Raw genomic sequence first — 20,728 nt, forward strand, 5'->3', positions numbered from 1 at the left:
TGCAAATCAGACTGAGTGGACACTCACTACTGGAAGCTCTCATTGAACTTTGGCGACCAGCTGTTGTTCTTGGACTTGGTGGCAAATTTCCTCTTCTTGTCACTCAGGTGAGGGCCGATGATGTAGACTTCGACGAAAGGCCTGAAGCCCTGTGCTTTCCATTTCAGGTCATTAGCAGCGATCACTGGACACAGAAAGCCAGGGTAGGTAACATGAGTAATAAATCCATAACAAACTTTCAGCATGATTAAATTGGTCTGAGAGGAATTTAAGGCTCCTGTGGGTCTGCTTTCAGACTTTATAAAATACAGAAGACCAGATCAGCAGTGGAAAATACAACCAAAGAGTCCAGTGACTTTAGTCCTTTCTAAGGACCTCTCCTCGTGCACCTCTGGACTGCTTATAGAGCAGCCATTATTCTCATATTGCTATTATACAAATTCTGTTTACACTCTGTTTGCTGTGGACCTCAGTGAGAGGAAACATCAGCTTCTGTGTCAATGATCATCACAGTGATGAGAGCCGATTCTCTGGCTAGGACCCTGGGACCAAACAGCAGACTTCAAAGTCCACTCTGTCTAAATCTGAAGGCGACACGTCAGGAGCATGCTTGTTTTTTTTTTTTGCTTTGTTTGTTTGTTTTTTAACTCATCGGCTTTTGCACTGAGAATTCGTCCCATAGGGTCAGACTGTTGACTGTAATGTGCATTCTGTGGAAGTGGTGAGAGCATGAGAGGCGAGACTGAGTAGAATAAAATCACATTTGGCTTTTGCTTTGTTTTGTATACAGCAGTGCATTTTACGCTGTGGGCCACATACAGGCCACTTTGATGGTAAATGGGCCGGTTCCCCTTTGTGTTAGTGTAAACAAGTTTAACCACACAGCCCTGAGACATCTTGATTTAAGAAAAAGAAGTACAGTTTCAAGAGTTCTATGTGTTTCTTTTTTCTACATGACACAGAAATGTTGCTGTAATGAATGAAAGCATGCATCTATCAGCATGACTCTTCAGGCTAAATTTGTAAAAAACAGATGTGTAAAACTGCCCAATTAAGCAGAAAGATTTGCCCTTTATTTTCAAACACTTACTGTCTGTAGCAGGTAGTAAAAAAAACCAGGTACTTTTAAGCCATTTAATTGTTTATCTATTACTTATTTACTTTACTTGATCAGTACCCAAATCTGTACAAATTGTGAAAATACAGTTAAAAGTTCCAAATGTATGGCCTCCATATTTTCCAAAGCTATCCAGTGAGTCACACTGGAGTCTTTGCCTGGCCGATTCTGGCCCCTAGACCTTATGTTTGACACCCTTCTTTGAGCAGCTTCCACCTGAAAGAGCAGGGTTTGAATTCTGCCATGATGCGGATGGCTGTACTAGTCTGGTGGGAGGGGCTGTTTGTTTTTCGGCCTTCTTCACATTTCTGCCGACTGAACAGCTTTAAGTGAAAAAATAAAAGAAGGTGACAGAAGACACAACCGCAAAAGCTGCTCTGCTATTTTTACCTTTCACACTGATCTTGTGTTCTCCATTAGGCTGGGGTAAAATGTCCACATTCATGACCCCCTCACCGACTGCATCCACTCCAGACGCTGCAAAGACACGCTCTGTTAGTGGATGACAGGCAACTGTGCCCCTACTTTATCTTTCCATGGCTGTGAACTTGTGTTTTCTGCAGACCCTGATGTAGCACAGTTGAGATGTATGACTTCAAGAATTGTAATGTATCAGCAGACTGTGAACTATATTTAAACATGCAGATGTTACACACAAACGTGCGCATGCAGGCAGGAGTTCTCTGAGATAATCTGGTGGCCGGGTAAAGCGGCTTTTGTGCGAGCTGTAATGCAAAGAAAATGGCAAACTCTAATGCAGTGAGAAATCTTAATTTGTTAAAGAGACTACAAACTCTGAACTGAAAAGAAAAAAGTAGATTAATATGAAAGGAAACTAAAACAGACTGGACAAACACTGCTTTTAGTTAACTACCACTGCTGTCTTAAATATCATGTTTCTGTGTCTCATGCAGCAGGCAGGGTATGCATACTGTTATGTAGCAGGCTACATCTTTCATAACTGGGCATGTACTTTAATCAATTAAAGAGCAAAAAAAAAGAAGAGGGAGCAGAGTGAGATCTGAGCTGTGCCCAAAGCGAACACTGCTCGCAGTCAGGTTATCTTGGGTTCCTGACAGTTTGATCACAAATGTATCTGAGCAGAAGCTTGAGTGCTGCAGGTTTGCCCTGGGGGACATGCAGACGTTACATAACACTGCAGACTTGTACCTTTTTCTGGTGGTGTGTCTTCGTTCGCTGTGTACCTGATCCCTTTTCCTCCATGGACTGAGGGGAAATGAAAGGAAGTTAGTATTAAAAGAACAAGCTCACACTAGTACATGAATATCATTTTCCAACCCAACAGTTTATAGAAGTGGTTCTGGCTGATGTGTCTGACACCTAAAGGATTAGGTATCCCTCAGCAAGGTGTCCAGAAACATGTCTCTGACCTACAAACCATCTTCAGGCTTTTAAACTTATATACTTTGTATCTAAAACAAGCAAAGGCAAAGAGTATTTTGCAGTTTTCCTACCATAACTCACTCAACCAGTGAATTAAGCATTTTCTGTACTGTAAGCAAGTCATTCTTTTTAATCCCATAATCCTGTTTAATTCCATAAACCACAGTAACAAAGAATAAGCAGCTGAGCGCTTTGAGAACATCTGAAAGCTTATTTGTGTGAAATTGTTTGAAGCTACCTTGTGACCGTGTGTGTGTGTGACTCAGATTGAAGTCGTACCCTGAGCGTTCTGCGAGAGGACAAACTTCCTGATGAGTTTATCTGTGGCCTGCGTGTACAGAGACAGGGCGTAGCGCAGAGACTGCAGATCCGGACTCTTTTCCAGAAACGTTTTCTTCAGGCCCACACCGCCGGCGTGGAAGTATTGCTGTGTAACAGATGTGACATGACACGCTTATTGAGGATAACCGAATGGCAGATAGACGGCAGACACAGCGAGCTCTAAGCAGAGCGTGTAATGTGAGCGAGTGCGACTAAACTGCCTTGTAGCGTGCATCAGGGTTGTCAGTATGCAAGCAATGAAGAAGTAATTTAAAGATCTCTAAATGTGCGCCAAACCTGGCAGATGCAACAGTGATTAAGAGTCACATTTAAGGTGGGTTGATTAAGAATGGAGAATACTTCTTTTTTCTATTGATTTAAAGCGAAGTCTCATGTATGATCACAGTGTCCATAGTAAGTAGGGAGATTCTATAATATGTGCTGCCTAAAAAACATGTGATCACCTCCTCATACCTTAATGGTGTCCAGCGCTAGCTCTATTACTGCACACTGCTTAGGAGTCAGAGCCTTGGCCTCCTCTCGGCCCATGTGTTCCTGCAGGACAGGGAGAGAGGAGTCATTCTGTACTGCTGACATTCAATAAACGCAATTTTTTAGACATGTTCTTGTTCCACTCATCTATTTTTAATCACCTTCAGCTTTGAAAGCTGTCCCAACTCCTTTGCAGCATTGAAGATCATCTGAGTTCCCTGTCGAGGAGAGACACAAAGACCAGGTGGCGCAGAGTGAGTGGATAAAAGAAACAAGTGGAGTTTTCTGAGATGTGCCAGTGAGGAAGATTTGCAAGGTGACAGGTGAGCAAACTCCAAGTTTTATGCTGGTTTATGCACTTTAGTAACGTTGATTTGAGTGAAAATTACCTTCTAAACAAACAAAGCAAAAAGGTTACGTCTTTGGAAAGTTCTCAACAGCAAGGAGGATTATAGTTTAAGTGCTTAAGTGTGCAGTCAGCAGTACTGCAGGGACTCATTGTCACGTAACGCTGCCTCTGGTGCACTGTGCTGCCATCTGAACTGAGTTTTTGAACTGATGCACTGTATCCACATAGAAAAAAGTGACAAAGGCTATGAAGAGTGAAGTTAAGATCCCTGTTTAAAAAACAAGAGTGTTTCTTCATGCTTAAAAAGGCTGCACATATACTTACAATCACCTATGAAAGGATGAACAAGAAAAATGGCAGGATAGATGTGTTAATGTACAAATCCAGGGTAACGCAGCAAACCAAAACACTAAAGAGGAAAAGGGTGAAAATATCCGGGGGGCGGCTGTCTTGTTTTTTAAACACGTACCGTCTGGTCAGTAAGGGTCGGAAGCACGATTGTTTTTTCCATCGTGTTCATCACCAGCTTCCACAGCTCCTTTAGCACTCTCTTCAGGACCGTTTTCTCACAGATCTTAGCAAACAGTGATAAGCTAAAACACAAAGAACACAGAATCTCTTAACACACACTATAACAGCTTAAAACATGATTTCAGTCATGGGTGTAATTTTTTTTATTCATTTTGATCATCAGATACAGCCACAGGGAAAAAATAGACATGACCCTTGTTTGAGGCTTTTGGCTAGGGCTTTTCAAAATAAAAGTATCTATTTGGTTTTTTTGTTAGCGGTGGCATTGTTGGACTGGGAGCAAAACTTTATTTGGTTTCATGGCAATCCTTTTTTTTCTATAAAATGCTTATTGTGCAAAATATTTCATAGCAAAAGCAGCAACTGAAAATGTGGCCATTTAAAAAAAAAAAAATCAATAAAAAGCATTTTTTTTCCCGTTTTTCTAGGTAAGGTCAAGAAATCTCAACATTTGATCCCAACTCTTGAGACAAATTTAAGTTGTTTTTTTAAACTTTATTGATGGTCCATGGAGAGACACTTACTTGCTGTCCAGGAAGTCCATGATGGGTTGCAGGACATTGTCAGCTTCCTGCACTACACTGCCGTTTGCTGGGACAGTCTGACCTTTGACCTGGGCTAGGATGTCCCCCATTTGCCTCACGTTATCCTCGATCTGCGGCTGGAAACTATATCATCGTGTGGAAATATTCAAATGAAATGGACTCAAAAAATTATTCTTTGCCCCCACGAACATGATAGAATAATTTTGAATAAAATCTAACTGAAAAAAAGAAAATCAAAAGATTATTTATTCAGATTATTAATCATTAAGGAAAATATACTTGGTATAAACCGAGTGTATACCAGCCAAGTACAGTTGATTTGACTATTTTCCATAAAATTTAACATTTTGTACTTATGTAACAAGATTACATGAAAGATTTAAATGTAATTGAATTACTTAAAATCAGCTTTTTTGGGCCACAAATATTTTTCTAAGTGTGTGTTAAAGCTACTGTGGTTTCAGGGTGACAAACAGACGCACACACCTGACAGCAAAGATGCGGCTGAGGTCATCCATGACGCTATTCAGTTTGTTCTGCAGCTCCTTCAGGAAGTCGCTGGCCTCCACATTGAGCTGGAAGAAGACAGATGTGTTGAGTGCAACAGCCGGGTCACATGAGAACAACCAAAATGAAAACAGCCCGTTTGGAAACTCACATCTTTGCCTCCCATGGCCTCAAACATCTTCTCCAGCTGAACTCTGAGCTGCTGGATGTTATTGATTATGATACATGGCTGACGGGAGAAGGAGAAAAATCATTACACACACTTTTGTCTCTTTCACCCCCCTCTCTCCATCCCCATCCTCTGTCTGCTCCTGGCTTTTTATTGTGATCAATCAAGGTTAGGCCTCAACCTTTTTATTGCCTTGTCTGTGAAAGCACTCTTTTGATGCAGGGTAGCAGAAGCAAGAGTTTTCAGTAATTAGTGCACCTCCGGGGCCTCCTAGTCTCTCTGGGAGTGCAGCCCACGTTTCCCCAACCTTATATCACATTCAGCTAATTACACAGTTCTAATTCACTTTGAGAGCTGCAACCTGGGCACAGCTATTACACTGAGGAACAGTTTATTATGTTCAAATTAATCAACTTGACCATTTACACCAATCAGTGTAGAACATAAAATGCAGTTCGAGCTCCACAGTTTTTCCACGCTTACCACTTTCTCTTTCTTGACATGATTTGGAAAGTCCTTTGCTATGATGTCAGCATAAGACAGCAGGACATTGCCAATCGTCTAAAAAATAAAATAGTAATAGTTAGACATATATGACAGCGGGGAAACACTCTGTGAGAGATTTAGTCGGTGAAAGTCACCTTGGCAAATCTCTTCATGTAGTTTCCAACGATCTGAGGGTCAGGACACTCCAGTTTACGGATGATTTCAAAGCTCTGATTGAGCTGAGAGAACACGTCCACCACTGAGCAGGAGAACAGAGCGTGCTCTGACGTTACCTGGAACTGTTGATCAACAAGAAAGAGCAGGAGAAGTATTAGAAGCAAGCGGTACATCACATTGACCTGAGCACTGACATTAACACAGACAGGGCTCGAATCCCCTGATGGCCACCAACGGGAGAAATTCACATCTGGAACAATGGAGCTGACCCTGAGGTCAGCTTCCTGTGACGGCATTTTAAAAAAGTTCTTCTAAAATCTTTTGGATCAGGGTGATCAAGGCGATCAGAGGGCCATGATGGGAAACAAGTCCCTCATTAACAGCCCGGCCATTAGCCAAGAAGTGAATAATGTTATGGTAAGCGCCGGAGCCTGGGGATCGTTTTTTTTGCTGACACAGGAAAGCAGAAGCCGCCTCTGGTGACAGTAATTGGACCCAAAAGATCCCCGACATATGAGCTGGGAGACTCTTCAGCTGCTTTGTATCGACTTTTTGGTGTGAGCCAGACTGAGAGTGTGAGATGCTTCATGGTACTTGTGTGTGTGTGTGTGTGTGTGTGTGTGTGTGTGTGTGTGTGTGTGTGTATGTGTGTACTAACTGGTGCAGTGAGGCATTTTTTCACTTTGGTATTGAGTCAGTATCGAGCCATTATTGACTCCCTTGAGGCATTCAACCCTTTCGTCTTAGTTTGGGATGCACTGAGTCGGAGAGATGATGAGAAATTCCAGAATTTGCATGAAAATTGCATGAATACATTTTTCGGGGGAATTTGCCTTCAGGTGATGGGCCTCATTTAAGTTTTCACTATGTATTCAGCTGCTGTCTCAACAGAATGTGATTGTTCAACATTTTCCTCCATAATTTTGTAGTTCCAAAAAAGTTTAACTATTCCTTAAAATGCGAAATAAGGCAAGCATAAAACTGCATCTCATAATGTTTGACATTGTGGGTGTAATCTTATGAAGTTTTATGCATATGTCAGTATTTAAAACAGATACATATGAGGATTTAACAACAGCAACACCTGAAAATCTGATAATACATAACCTAAGATCATGTCTGAAAACAGTTACCCCATCTTTTTTGTCCCTCTCGAGGGCCCCGTGGAGAAAATCTCTGGACACTTCCTCATTCTCGTCCAACCACATGATGACAAATGGCTCAAACCAGCTGCACAACACAGAATGACAAAGGGCAACATAAATCTTTATGCCACGGTGGTAAATGTTTCAGGAAAAGCATGCGGTGCTATAGAAAAATACTCACGCTGGATATTCAGGTACGTGCTTCTGGAAAGTGGTAAGTTCTTTGCAGTACTCATTATAGAGCCACTTCACCTTGAAGTGCAAATTCATATAATCTGCACTTTTGCACAGGCGTTGCTTCTCATGCTCTGAATATCAAAGTGGAAGAACAGGTGAGGAAAATTACACGCAAAAATTCCAAAATAAAAAAAGCCCATCACTCCCATCTCATCACCCTGAACACTTACCCTCCATAGCGTACTTCATATCTTGTGCAAACATGTTCCACATGACTTCAGCGCTGATCTTGCCCACATTGAGTTCCTGGGGAAACCTGAAGGAGACATCACAGTGCTCAGGACTAAATCCAGCTCCATATTCAGTAATGGTGCTGTATTATTTAACAAGACAGCCCAGGCTCTTTCTTGTGTAACTCCATCAGTGCTTTCACAGCATGTTTTCAGCTGCCAGCAGAGAGAAATCCACCACAGAGAGAATATGAAATTATCAAGATACTATTATTCTCAGTTTTCTTCCTCCAAAAAAAGCTATGAGTTTATTTAAATTTGTACTAAAATATTAAAAATACACAACCAGCAAAGCTGCAGGAGTTATTTTATGAACATAAACTAAGGGACTGCTGCAAGCACAGTTACATAATACAGTTGATACTGTTTGATTTCCTAGACATTGTGCCCTCTTTGGATTTTGTGCTGAAAGGATGCTATTTGTGTCTCATAACAACTTCTGTTTCCCTTTTTGTTCCTTTTTTTGTTCCATCACACCCACCACCCATTAAATAATAAAGCCTTTCATAGACTAGTCAGTCCTTACAAGAATCTTCGGACTCAGACGAAAAGAATTATGCATCGTGTAGACTGCCTTTCATAGACTAGCCTTGATATTTCAGCATTGCCTGTGTATAATAACTACGTAGAGTCAGACAAATCTTATAAGCACACACTCACTGATTAAGGCAAGGAGTGTACGAGTTTTTGTCCTCCTCTATGATGGACACAATAAGGGTGATGAGTTTCGACCAGAAGTCCAGGTTCTTGACGCTGGGACCCTGCTCATCTGGAGGGACAGCTTTTGACTGAAATGAGAAAGGTTTCTTTCACTGTAAAGGTCCTAAAACTGCAACAGCAGCATCTGTACACAAAAACAGAGGCACACTCACAGGGTCTGTCTGATATTCCCTGTTGTAGAGGTCATGGCAGTTGTTGAAAATGTATTCGTAGGTGGAGTTGAGACAGGCTTTTACACAATCCTTAACCACCTGACTTGCCCTTGGGGGACTCTGCAGCTCCTGGACCTGAAAACAAATATTAAAGAGCATATTGCTGAACTGAAAAGACCTCAAAGCATTTACCAGGCACACACAGCGTCATCAGGAGGGTTTTCTCACTGGGAATTTAACCGTAAACTCACTGAGCTGCATAAATGGCACCCGTGTATAGTAGCAGCCACACAAAAATGATCACACGCACACATATTACAGTGCTTCATGCTAATAGCTTAAGTTGGGTTATGTAGGGTTATGCTGATGAGGCTGATTCTCAGTTTGTGCCACAGGCTGCTTCTAGAAAGTACTGACATTTTTCTAATGTGTTTAGAAGGAAAAAAAGAGAAAAGAAGAAAGAAAAGAAAAGAAAATTCTTACCTTCATCCTAAAAAAAGTGATACTAGTCAAAAGGTCAACAGTAGACTTGAGGTCTTGCAGTCTTTCGGGACTGCTGGCAGGGAAGTTATTCTGAAAACGCAAACAGAACTAATTAAAAAATATAACTTATATAATGTTATATATAATATTATGTCGAAGTAGCTTAAAAGCATGCTATTTCTTATTTAAACGATGCATGCACTCAGAAAATCAGGAGCAAGAGACTGACAAACAGGGACACTTGTGATACTATGTAAGCTGCGTGTAATTAAGAATGAAATTGTTTAGCACATTTTCTAAAAGAAATAAGAGAAGTAATTACCCGATACATGGACAAGTCAATTCTCAGGGAGTTGTGCAGCTGATCCAGCAGTTTGACAAACCTCTCCTTCTACAAAGGAAAAGATGCAGAAAAAAAATGAAAGAACGTAACACGACTGGAGGATTATTTGCAACCATTTGACTAAACAAAGTTAAGATGGATCTGATGACATTCAGCTCATTACAAGTTTAACAAAGTAGGCAGCGACACATTTAACGTCCTTTTTTAGGGTGTTTATTTCTCATAGGATTTTAAAATTATCATATAATTCCTCTTACACTCTACACTCACTGGCCACTTTGTTAGGTACACCTGTTCAATTGCCTGTTAACCCAAATATCTAATCAGCCAATACTACTGGGATTTTCCCACACAACCATCTCCAGGGTGTACAGAGAATGGTATAAAAGCAGTTTTCCGGATGAAAACACCTTACTGATCCCAGAAGTTGGAGGGGAATGAGCAGCCCGCTTTGAGTTGATAGGAAGGCCACAGTGACTCAAATAAACAAATGTTCCACAGAAAAGCATGTCTGAAAACACAACATGTTGAGCCTCGAAGCAGATGGGCTGCGGCAGCAGAAGATCACATCGGGTGGCTCTCCTGTCAGCTACGAACAGGAAACTGAAACTACAGTTCACACAAACTCACCAAAATTGGACAATCAGAGGCTGAAAAAACACTGTCTGGTCTGATGAGACCTTATTTCTGCTGCAACATTCAGATGGTAGTGTCAGAATTTGGTGTAAACAACATGAAAGCATGGATCCAACCTGCCTTTATCAACGGTTCGGGCTGTTGGTGGAGGTGTAATGGTGTGGGTGACATTCTCTTGGTACACTCTGGCGTCCTCCTGCCAACTGAATTTCATTTAAACACCACAGCCTATCCAAGTACTGTTGCTCAGCATAACTATCCTTTTCTAACTGCGCACCGTGTCGCAAAGCTCAGATCATCTCAAACTGGTTTCTTAACATGATAATGAGTTCTCTGCACTCAGATGGCTTCCACAGTCAACAGATAGCATCATTATTATGTATGGACCAAAATCTCTGAGGAATGTTGCCAGTACACTGCTGAATTTGTGCCATGACAAATTAAAGCAGTACCGAAGGCAGAACGATATCAAAACTGGTGCTAGCAAGGTGTACCTAATAAATTGTCCCATGTGCGTATAGTCACATATAAGAAAGGACAAACTCTTTCAGGGACTCACTCCAAAGTTTGATGCAGCAAATCTGTCTGAGGCTGAAACATTGTTGGAGGACTGGGTAGTGTGGGCGTAGTAAGCATTGATGTTGGCAAGTAGTGTGCTCATCACGGCTGGCACTCCTGGGCACATGTACTTCGATGACAAGCAGGCAAAGTGGCTGTGGGGTGGATGTGGCAAAAAGGCAAAGATTTAGTACATTTACTTCTCATCTCATATTCCTGCATTGCACGGTAAGAAAATACACTGTGTGGTCAAGATTTAGATGCACTGTGTGCTTCATGAAACCATTTATTAGCACGTCAGCACTTCACGTTTCAAACATTTACATTTGGCTCTCGTGGATCTGTTTGGGATACTAACGTCATGGCCTGGTAGATGGACTCCACTCCGTATCTCATGGCAAACTCATCAACGATCTCCTGAGCCGTTTCATCAAAGTACACCTTCCAGGCATCATCTCCTTTGGCGTCAGGAATCTTTACCACACCGCCGTTTTGCTCCTCAGTTGTGTACTGGAACAAATGCTGAACACATACAAAGAGGAAGTAAGGGCGATTTAATCTACTAAGCTATAAAAATGTTTACATTATCACTGGCAGTTAAATAGCAATTAGCAGGATAAAATGATAGTATTAGACCTAAATGTGCCCATTTATGTCTGTGTAAACTGACTGGATCTGATATAATAAATAATTAAAATATTCCAAAAAGACCTCCTAAGACCTGAACTCTTCCACGGCATGCATTTTTAATTTCTCTTTGATATTTGGTCATATTGGGGCCCAATGAATGTAAAAACAAAGAATTACCAGATTTTTTTTTTAACCTTATTTTTGTTTTTAAGAAAAATAAGAGCCACATATGAGGATATTCGTTTAAAATTTTGATAGAACAGTAGCAGTATAATGTCCTCGTAAGTGGATATCAGGCCCTTGTAGAGCAAAATTGAGTATTTTGGTCTAAATAACCCAAAATGTGATGTCTGCATATGTGGACGCCAGGTCCTAGGAGGTTAAAGGATTTCCACCACATGTTTGTGCAGACTGACCTCATGCAGACAGGTGTACTGGACATGGTAAGGAGCCACCGTCTCCTCTCCTTTGATCTCCACACTTATGTGCATCCGAATTGCTCCAGACACAGCAGACTTATCTGTTCTCTTGTCTGTCACGAGAAAGCAAGAAATGTCCCCTTAGTTGGCTAAAATTTCTCCTATCTACAACAGACAAGCACTTCAATTATCTGTTATTTCTTACTGACTTGTTGATCTTCTCATTCATCTCTAACACACTATCCCCTTTTCAGCCTCTTCTCCTGTCCCACAAAAACTCACCTAGGTTGTACCAGACGTCCATCTCCCCGCTCAGAGTGCGGACTTCGATGATGGTTTGACCCAGGAAGTCATCGCTCTCACGTTTGAACCTCTGTTTCACACGAGACTTGATGTCATCGTCTTCATCCCACACACGGACCTTGATGCGGTCAGATGAGTTGTGGCATTCACTGGATGAAGAAGGGGGACAAACGGGTGGAAAACATAAAAAGTTGACAACTGTAATACAGAAAGGGTGGGGGAAATTAGTCCAAATAAACTACAACTACTGCGTGGGCCTTAGACATAAAAACAAACCATAAAAATTTAATTTTCAACAACTTTTAATAAGATATCATTTGCATTTGAAACTTTTATGATAGGCTTTCTAGTGAACTCACAAGTGGAAGCTCTCTTCCCACACAGGGTTGAGGTTACCATAGATGGTCTTTGTCCTCTTCTTGGTTTTTCCAACTTGAACAGTTACATAAGGGTCGCTGGAGCCTGTTTTGTCTTTAGCCTGAAGGCCCTGGGCACACGCCACTGAGCAAGAGGCGAGAGACAAAGGTAAATGTATAAAAACATCTTTTCAACTCTCTTACAAAAGAAAGAAAAAGAGAAAACAGCTTCTGAAAATAAAAATCAAACTTGCATCTATGGGCTTTACATTTCCAAACATGTATCCTTCAACAATTATTTCAGGTAAATATATAAATGTATATTCAATTGTACCTGTGATGCTGATTTTAGCTGACCATTTGGAGGTCCCATCAAGCACACTTTGCTTGATCTGTTTCATTTGCATGCCATGCGTTGCTTTGTCGAGGGCAAACACTTCCTGGATTAGCTCAAAGATCTCTGGCTTATTCCTCTCTCTGATCTTCATGCGATCCTTTAGGACCATGATGATGTTCTGGGTCCGGTCCTCTGCGCCATGCTTGGAGCTCTTCTCTGCAGCTCCTGAATAGACAGGAAAAAAAATGAATGAAGGGATGCACAACGAATAGCTGATAGTGGGAATATGTTGGGAAGGGAATATATCTGAGTCACTGCAATATATTTCCTTAAAACTGGGCACCAAGTTAAGATAGCATCAGATCAATTTAGAAAGACATTTCTTGGCCAGGAGTCAAACCCCTAAATTCCCTCAAACAATGACAGAGACTGACTCCACTTAACCATTGATCTACTCGGGAAAAACAAGATAGTCAAGTAACTGTAAAAAGATCAACAAATGTTTCCAGGATCAAGATCTTATAAGAATCTTTGGACTCAGAAGAAATGAATTATGCATCGCCTAGACTGACTCTAAGATGAGGATGGGAACTGGATAAGTCACTCTTTGTGAAACTAAATTAGACAAAGCAGTATGGATGCAAAGCCTATGGGGAGAAGGGAGAGCGAAAAAGGGCAGGGGTATGACAGCACATTACTCAGGAGATAAATTGGAAAGGAAGAGGGAGGAGAATGTGAGAGTGGACAGAGGACAAGAATAATGGGATGTCAATCGGGCAGAAGGATACACAGGAGGAGCTAAAACAGTTTGGGTGTGTGCAGATGCGCAATAGAAAGATGTGTATGTTTTATGCCTGTCCGCACGAGTGCCAAAATCTGTGTGGCCTTACTCTGCAGACAGTCGGCATTCAGCAGATCCTGGCACTTTTCGTGGCATTTGACACCGCACTCTGAGCAGCGCATGCCTTGACGTGCGATGCCCCAGAGTAGTCCCTCACATTCATAGCAATAGGTGGGAGTGGTGGCTGTCCACACCTCAAAGTTGTGTGGTGTAGTGGAGGAGATGGGGTAGATCAGAGCCTGCAGGGTCTTTTTATAAACATGAATCTTCTGCAAGTGCCACACAGAAAAGAAACATATGTTTAAGTCCAGCTATTTATTAAATTCTGAAGGTCCTGAAAAAAAAACTGACAAAGAAACATGTGGAGGAAAACCCACCAGCTCCTCATTGCCGAGAGTAGTGGAGGCCATGGCTGAGGTGATTCCAGCTTTACGTGAATTCTGCACCAGAGACTGAGGAGGAGACGGCAAACAAAAAAAATGTTTTCAAGTGTGGAGCAACTGCATAGATCCTAATATTTGATTTCTTTGATGAATAAAATACACTTACCATCGCCTAAAGATATCAGGCAATGATTAAACACAGGAGCAGAGTGGAAGGAGACAAAAACAGATGTGAGCAAAGTTAGGGATATTAAAACAGTGAGCTATCAGAATCTAAATGATCTGTGTGTGTACAAGTATGTTTCCTGAACTCTTATTTACTGCTATGCAGCATTTATCAGCAAACAAAGCACAGCAATCAAACTGGCTACAGGTGGAGTAAATTTACTTTTGATTATAAAAACAGGTGAACTAGAAAAGTAGAAGTTCAATCATGCATAAGGTAAGAGGAAGAAAAACTAACTACAACGCAAAATAAAAGACAGTAAATCAATGACAGAGGAAAGATCGTAGACAGAAATCAATTGTGTCTACACAAAAAGGATTCTTAGTGTGGGGTTTATTACATGTGTGTGTCCGCGTGTTTGTGCACGTGTGTGTGTTAATGTTCTCACCAGATCTCTGACTAGAGGAATGGCTTTTCTCTTGCGAAGGTCGGGCATGCTGTCAATACTGTATAGTGCACCTCCCATTCTGTAAGTTGAACAATAAACAGTAAAATATTTATGCATATACTCATCAGTATTTATATTTTTATAATCAAAATGCTTTACTATAAACTTGAGATTTGGAACAAAGAGGGTGATGGATTTATCTCAGTCCTTTTTAATGCTCAGTCAAGGACTTCTCAAGGACTTGATTGGGGAGTTTAATTACAGCGGCTGCTTTGTATAAAATAGTGGGCATGACACTCCACACACCTAGCATTAACTGCTGGGTTTCTATTTGGCTAACGTAGCATTTCTTCAGCATGAAGCTTCAGTTGAGCTCTGACGTCTCCCTCATCTACAAACGACCTGCCAGCCAAGTCGGGGCACCCCAGAGCTGTTCAGTGCTGACTGGCTTAATGCCACAAGCTGAACGAGCCTCGATAAAACAGAACGAAACATTTCTGGGCTAAAAAAAAAGGATTGTCAAGCTAAAACACTAAAGGATTCTTTCACCAATGAACTGAGGATAACTTTAATTGTACTTGAGGTGCATACTTCCCAAGTAATTAAATGGAATTTTAATGTACTTTACTTGAAATGACAAAATAATTACCTACAAATACTTAAAGGGTAAATTTACTAGAATAACAGGGCTAACACATCAGGAAACAAAGAAACAATTATATTGTGAGTACATTTAAGTAGTGTGTAAGAAAATTTACAGGAAAAGAGATAAATTATTCTGTTAGTAATTTTTATTACTGCATAAATTTTTGGTAATTTTGTGGAAAAATAAACAATATTTGCCAATGTACTGTACATTTCAGGGTTCAGACAGTGTTAATGTTATGGAGTGGCTTCACTTTAATGTCTAGGTATTTCAAAGGAAACAGTTATTACCTGTAAAAAGTTATATAATATTTCAAATTTCTCATGTACTTTGTAAAATTGCTGATATATTATTTGACCTAACTGAAACACTGTCTGATGTAATGTCATGTAAGAGAACATAAACGACTCACCCTCCTTTACCAAACCACAGCGAGTTGGACGTCTCTCCTCGAGCCTGAGAGAGAAAGAGGAGGAATGTCAAAGAAGAAAAAAGACATCTGAAGTTTGTCCCTACAGGGTTTTCTTTTCCTTTAATATGCTGCATGAATACAGCTGCATCACCATAATGAAAGTTATCTGATTATGAAAGTGCTCAATTAAACTCTTCACATTTAAACCCCATCCCATTTTGAATTATTGTATCACTGTTTGAAGGAGGGCGGGTCAGAGAAATTACAGAGTTAGTGTGCTCTTTGTACAGCTGTGAAACAAAGATAATGGCGTTTACAAAGGCATTTACTCTATAGGCAGCAGAATTTAGAACCAAAAGAACCACTTAGTCAGTAAATTACTATGGATTATGGAGCTATGCAAAGTACTCTTATTTATGTAAACGTTCAATTCAAAGGTGTTTCTGGAAAGCCAATTAATTTATGTCACATATGCAAACTGCTCAGCTCTTGAAAGATACAACTAAAAAAGGTCAAATTGTTGTGAAAAATGAATGAACGAAGCGAAGGTGTCTGTTTATATAGATATGCAGCAGGACGCATTTCCTTCTGTCTTTCAAGCAACACGTTCAGGCTGTACCTACCTGTCAGCATGCTCCAATGATGGCCGAGCAAAGTGCATGTGAGTGTCACTATGGCAATGACATGAAACTGGAAAGAAAACAAAGCGGGTTGGCACAAACAAACAAAAAAAATCAAAATAAAGAGAGGGGAAGGAAGCCAAATGTACAAAAACATAATGCAACACACATCAAAATAAACATTGAAGCAAGTGATTGTTTCTCTGCACAACTGAATTCAAACGCAATGAACAGCAACATAATATATAAATAAAATATGCAAGTGAAAACCGACCAAGCAAAACTTAATGTATCTGGCTAGGCCATGCAGTTCTTGTCAAGCAGTGGTGTGGAGCTGCACCCAGGCTAAAATATGAAGTTTGCTCCCTGCCAAGTATTTTTATTTTTAAGGAAGCCAAAAAGGTATCAATTATAGAATATGAAACACATTAAGTCTGCATAAAACACTATCAAAACAGAACTCAAGAAGTTAGTGTATGTACCCTGCCTCTGCACATAAATAATGGATAGCGCATACATATTTCAGAGACCTGGTAGACACTTTAGAGTCCCTGGAACTGAGGTGTATTTTTGATATCACTGGGTGGAGCTGAATCAGGCACACAGCTCAGTTGAGTGGACTGTTGCAGTGAGGCTGGAAGGGTGTGGCTCGGTCAGAGCTGAGACTGGGAGTAAATGGTGCACTTACCTCCCGGAGTTGTTCTAAGACCTTGTTGTAGAGTCTGTGCCAGTTCTCTTTGGCTCTAACTGCTGGATCAACTGGCTCTTTGGGCTCCTCTGTTACTGGAGGACTAAAAGAAAAAACAACAACATTTTTTGACTTTTTTCAGCTGAAGAAAAGTTGTTTTCAGCTGAAAAGATCTTTGTGAAAACAACTTTTCAGCTCTGATTTTTTTTTGTTGATTCAGTGAATTGATCTTATTTCCATTCAACCTTCAATCCTACCTCTCAGGTGGCATCTCTTTTTCCTCATCTGGGGTCACGGGTCTGCTTTCTTCAAAATTCTCCTCTTTCTGCTCAATGGGAATCATCTCTTCATTCTGTGCGGGAGGGGTTCTGGCCTCCTTCTCCAGCATTGTTTCCTGCTCTAGCCATGGTTCCTCCTCAACCATGGGAGCCTGGTCTTCAAATGACATTGACTGGGTCGCCAGATCATTGAGATTAGATGGGGTTTGCTCAGATGAAGGGCCCATTGCTTTGGAAGGGGGCTGGGATGCAGCAGGGGCTGAGTTAGCCAAAGTGGCTGGGTGAGATGGAGGGACAGAGTTAGCTGCAGCAGAATGGTTTTGCTGAGATACAGCTGAAGGTGAAGGGTGAGACTGAGCTGGCTGGGCTGTGGGGACAGAAGACAGGAAACTGGAAGCCAATCCTGTGACAGCAGCTGTTAGAGGTTTGGCCATGGAGAAGAAGGACGTGGCAGAAGGAGCTGGCTGCGGCTGGGGTTGTGTTTGGGTCTGGGGTTGTTTGGGCGGTTGGGCTGTTTGTTGACCAGAAGGGGACTGTGTTGTTGGTGCCATACCAGCAGAATGAGCCTGGTTGGACTGGTTAGAGGGTTGAGCAGGAGGCTGCTGTTGGTGCAGGGAGTTTTGCTTCTCTAGAGGGGGCCTGGAGTTGGGTACATCAAGTGCTGGAGGGGCAGTTGAGGTTGGAGTGGGAGTGAAGGGAGGTTCCATGTCCTCACTGAGGGTCCCATCCAAATTGTACAAATCCTCATCATCATACATCATCTCCTCATCCTCATAGAGGCCTTCCTCTTCTCCTTCATATAACAGTCCTCCGTCATCCTCCTCATACAGAGCAGCCTCTTCTCCTCCATCTTTGCTGTAGCCACCTTCATCGCTGTACGCCCCCTGAGTCTCATCAGGGTCCCAGTCTGGAGAGCCTTTACTATAGCTAACGGAGGAGTGACAGGAATGGTAGGAGTCATTCTCATCGTAAAGGTCCCTCTCCCCGTACTCACCACCGTAGTCTTCCTCGCTCAGCTGACTGCTGCACCGGCTGAGCTCTGCAGATGATGCATAGCTCCCAGTGGGACTGGAGGGAGGAGAAGAGAAGAGAAGAGAAGAGAAGAGAAGAGAAGAGAAGAGAAGAGAAGAGAAGAGAAGAGAAGAGAAGAGAAGAGAAGAGAAGAGAAGAGAAGAGAAGAGAAGAGAAGAGAAGAGAAAAATATAAAAATGCAAGACAGCATTGCCTGGAGAGTACCCAAGGTACTAAGAAAAGGTTGACAGTTTTATAATAAACATACATACACTATAATTTATGCTATTATTACATGTATATTAGTGAGTATCTAGGCATATGTAGAATAAATGGTTTACCATCCCTCTATGAACTATTATCTTAAAAATGCTTATAGAGCACTATATTAGAGCCCTTTATGGCTGATACACTGCTAGACAGCTCAACAAAATACCTTTTCTACATGTCTTGAGGCCGCCTGAAATAATGCTGATGGCTAATCAATGAAAAGCACCAGGGATACAAGAGTACCAGACAAGTAGCAAGAAATAGAGCAGAACAGAAAGGTATGAGGCCCCGAGAAAGCTGACCAAGGAAAAATGAAAAAAGCATCAAGAAATGCAACAAATGGGGAAAACTTATTCATGCTATTTGATGAATGGGGTTATTAAAAACAAAATAGAGGCACAGAGAAGAAAAAGGATGAATGAGGGAGAGGCAGACGGTGAAGAGAGGAGGGATGGTGAGCACGGTGACAAAACAAAAGTGCAGAGAGGGAGCGAGTGCAGAGAGCTGAGAGGAAGAGATGAAGAAGGATGTGCGGGGATGTGAGGAGGTTGCCCTGTCCAATACACTCACAGAGACAGCTAATCTTATGTGCAGTATTGACCATGAGATTGCCACCTGAATAATTCATAAAGCAGAGTGTGGATGAATGTATATTTTCATTCTAACTCTGTGGAAGATATGTAAATGTTGAGAGGTCTAACAGTGTTGTAAACAACTCTGAAACAGATGCAGCTTTTTGTCTGAAAAAACCAATGAAAGGCTTGCATGTGCACCAAAGACACTGAACATTTTCATTAACTGTACTGAGTCATTAACAGGACTTTCTGACTTGTCACAGCAGGAAAAACACAGGCGCACATGAATTAATGAATGATTCATGAATGATTCATGGCTGATTTCCACTTAGGTGCCAGGTATTGTTCATGCAGGCCATTATCATATTGTCGTGGCTTATTGAGGCACCTGGAAAAATACTTTTTTTTTTAATATCCCCTGTGTCTTTTCTTACTATAGAAGATCAAAACGTCTGCGACAAAATTGGTTATAGCTGAACTAAACATCACATCTAATCTGCTAGCCATGGTACTGTTGGGACAGACACGCCTACACCAAAGCAGAAACACACCTGACAGTCCTCTGATGGTGGTAGTCGAGGTCATGGCTGTTGCCAGAGCGAGGGTAAGAGAAGCTTCTGGAGTTGCGGTGCTGGTGGCTGATAGGATACTGGTGGACAGAGGCGTTGGGTTGGGATGTGCTGTAGTAGGGAGGGGGGATGCTGTTACTGGTTTCACTGCGGTAGTCGCTGTCTCTGTCGTCCACAGCACTATCTGGGTCTTCATCTACAGAGGAGCACACACATTCATAGCAAGAAAAAAAAAAACTTCACAATTTGCTATAGCCGGAAGAAGAAATTCAGAATAATTTACCATGAAAATAATGAAACCGTCATGTGGTATAGAGATAAGAGGCTCTAATCAGCACTAAACCAATTTTTTACACTATGGTAATTACAGATAATAAAGATGAGCCGCTGAACCCCAGCTACACCCATAAACTGCAGGCCATTCAAAGTGAAGTGAAAAATGAAGCACACGACGAATATCAGCATGTTCCCTCTCACCCTCCCGTCATAGCCGAATGTAAATCTATGCCGCTTGCTGAGGGGACGCTTTACTTTTCTGTGGTGTCCATAGATTGGATTAGATTAAAAATCCCAGAGGGAAGTGATGACCGACTTGAACAGTGCTGAAGCAGTCGAAAGAGAAACCAGCTATCTATTAATCATTCATCATTATCCATCATCTTTTGCACTCTGAAAGCCACTGATGGAGGCAGCCGCTGCACCGCTCGCACCTTCATCTTCATCCGCCTGGGCATGTAAAAACACTAATTAAAGGCATCAAACTTCATGTCCCCCACGTGTGCCCCCCGTCTCTCTCTCTCTTTGCCTGTTTCTCCCCTCTCCATCAGCTCAGCATCCATCATCACACCCCACTCCCTGCTTTTTCCTTTTTTTAAAATCTGAGTGAAGAGAGATGAATCGCTGCAGTTGTGTGGGTGAGTCTGAAAGGCACTTATATAACACCATCTGCTAATCACAGTGAGAGAGAAAGCGATAGTCAGGAAGGAAGCGAGACAAAGGAGACTTTTTGTGTAGATTTGAATGTCCGGACAATGAGATGCTGATTTTTTTTTTCTTTCAATCACTGTATAAAATAAATAAATAAAACAGTAACTAATGTTAAAAGTTTAGTTCATCGAAATTACTTGAAATAATATGTAAACTTTGTCATTGAAGTCATTTTTGTTTACCAGCA

The 20,728-nt window shown here is 41.5% G+C and overlaps 1 protein-coding gene across 1 annotated transcript in view; it reads right to left on the bottom strand.

Moving 5' to 3' along the window:
• Nucleotides 1-20,728, bottom strand: part of LOC309694754 (protein unc-13 homolog A) — a 33,146-nt gene that overhangs the window by 757 nt on the left and 11,661 nt on the right. The window contains exons 9-41 of the mRNA XM_082514962.1: nt 19,537-19,750; nt 17,109-18,197; nt 16,852-16,954; nt 15,544-15,587; nt 14,486-14,564; nt 14,038-14,043; nt 13,866-13,940; nt 13,538-13,757; nt 12,645-12,872; nt 12,314-12,455; nt 11,934-12,103; nt 11,649-11,764; nt 10,961-11,124; nt 10,604-10,757; nt 9,388-9,456; nt 9,066-9,155; nt 8,583-8,717; nt 8,371-8,498; nt 7,651-7,736; nt 7,425-7,551; nt 7,232-7,328; nt 6,077-6,220; nt 5,919-5,996; nt 5,418-5,495; nt 5,246-5,334; nt 4,739-4,882; nt 4,153-4,276; nt 3,496-3,552; nt 3,317-3,397; nt 2,801-2,948; nt 2,288-2,344; nt 1,508-1,594; nt 28-184 (exon numbers count right to left, since the gene is read on the bottom strand). Coding sequence (XP_082371088.1) covers nt 28-184; nt 1,508-1,594; nt 2,288-2,344; nt 2,801-2,948; nt 3,317-3,397; nt 3,496-3,552; nt 4,153-4,276; nt 4,739-4,882; nt 5,246-5,334; nt 5,418-5,495; nt 5,919-5,996; nt 6,077-6,220; nt 7,232-7,328; nt 7,425-7,551; nt 7,651-7,736; nt 8,371-8,498; nt 8,583-8,717; nt 9,066-9,155; nt 9,388-9,456; nt 10,604-10,757; nt 10,961-11,124; nt 11,649-11,764; nt 11,934-12,103; nt 12,314-12,455; nt 12,645-12,872; nt 13,538-13,757; nt 13,866-13,940; nt 14,038-14,043; nt 14,486-14,564; nt 15,544-15,587; nt 16,852-16,954; nt 17,109-18,197; nt 19,537-19,750 — 4,780 coding nt within the window. The remainder of the gene's footprint in view (nt 1-27; nt 185-1,507; nt 1,595-2,287; nt 2,345-2,800; nt 2,949-3,316; nt 3,398-3,495; nt 3,553-4,152; nt 4,277-4,738; nt 4,883-5,245; nt 5,335-5,417; nt 5,496-5,918; nt 5,997-6,076; nt 6,221-7,231; nt 7,329-7,424; nt 7,552-7,650; nt 7,737-8,370; nt 8,499-8,582; nt 8,718-9,065; nt 9,156-9,387; nt 9,457-10,603; nt 10,758-10,960; nt 11,125-11,648; nt 11,765-11,933; nt 12,104-12,313; nt 12,456-12,644; nt 12,873-13,537; nt 13,758-13,865; nt 13,941-14,037; nt 14,044-14,485; nt 14,565-15,543; nt 15,588-16,851; nt 16,955-17,108; nt 18,198-19,536; nt 19,751-20,728) is intronic.

The sequence above is a fragment of the Aulonocara stuartgranti genome (assembly GCF_965226115.1).
Source record: "Aulonocara stuartgranti genome assembly, chromosome: 18".
Classification (NCBI taxonomy): Eukaryota; Metazoa; Chordata; class Actinopteri; order Cichliformes; family Cichlidae; genus Aulonocara; species Aulonocara stuartgranti.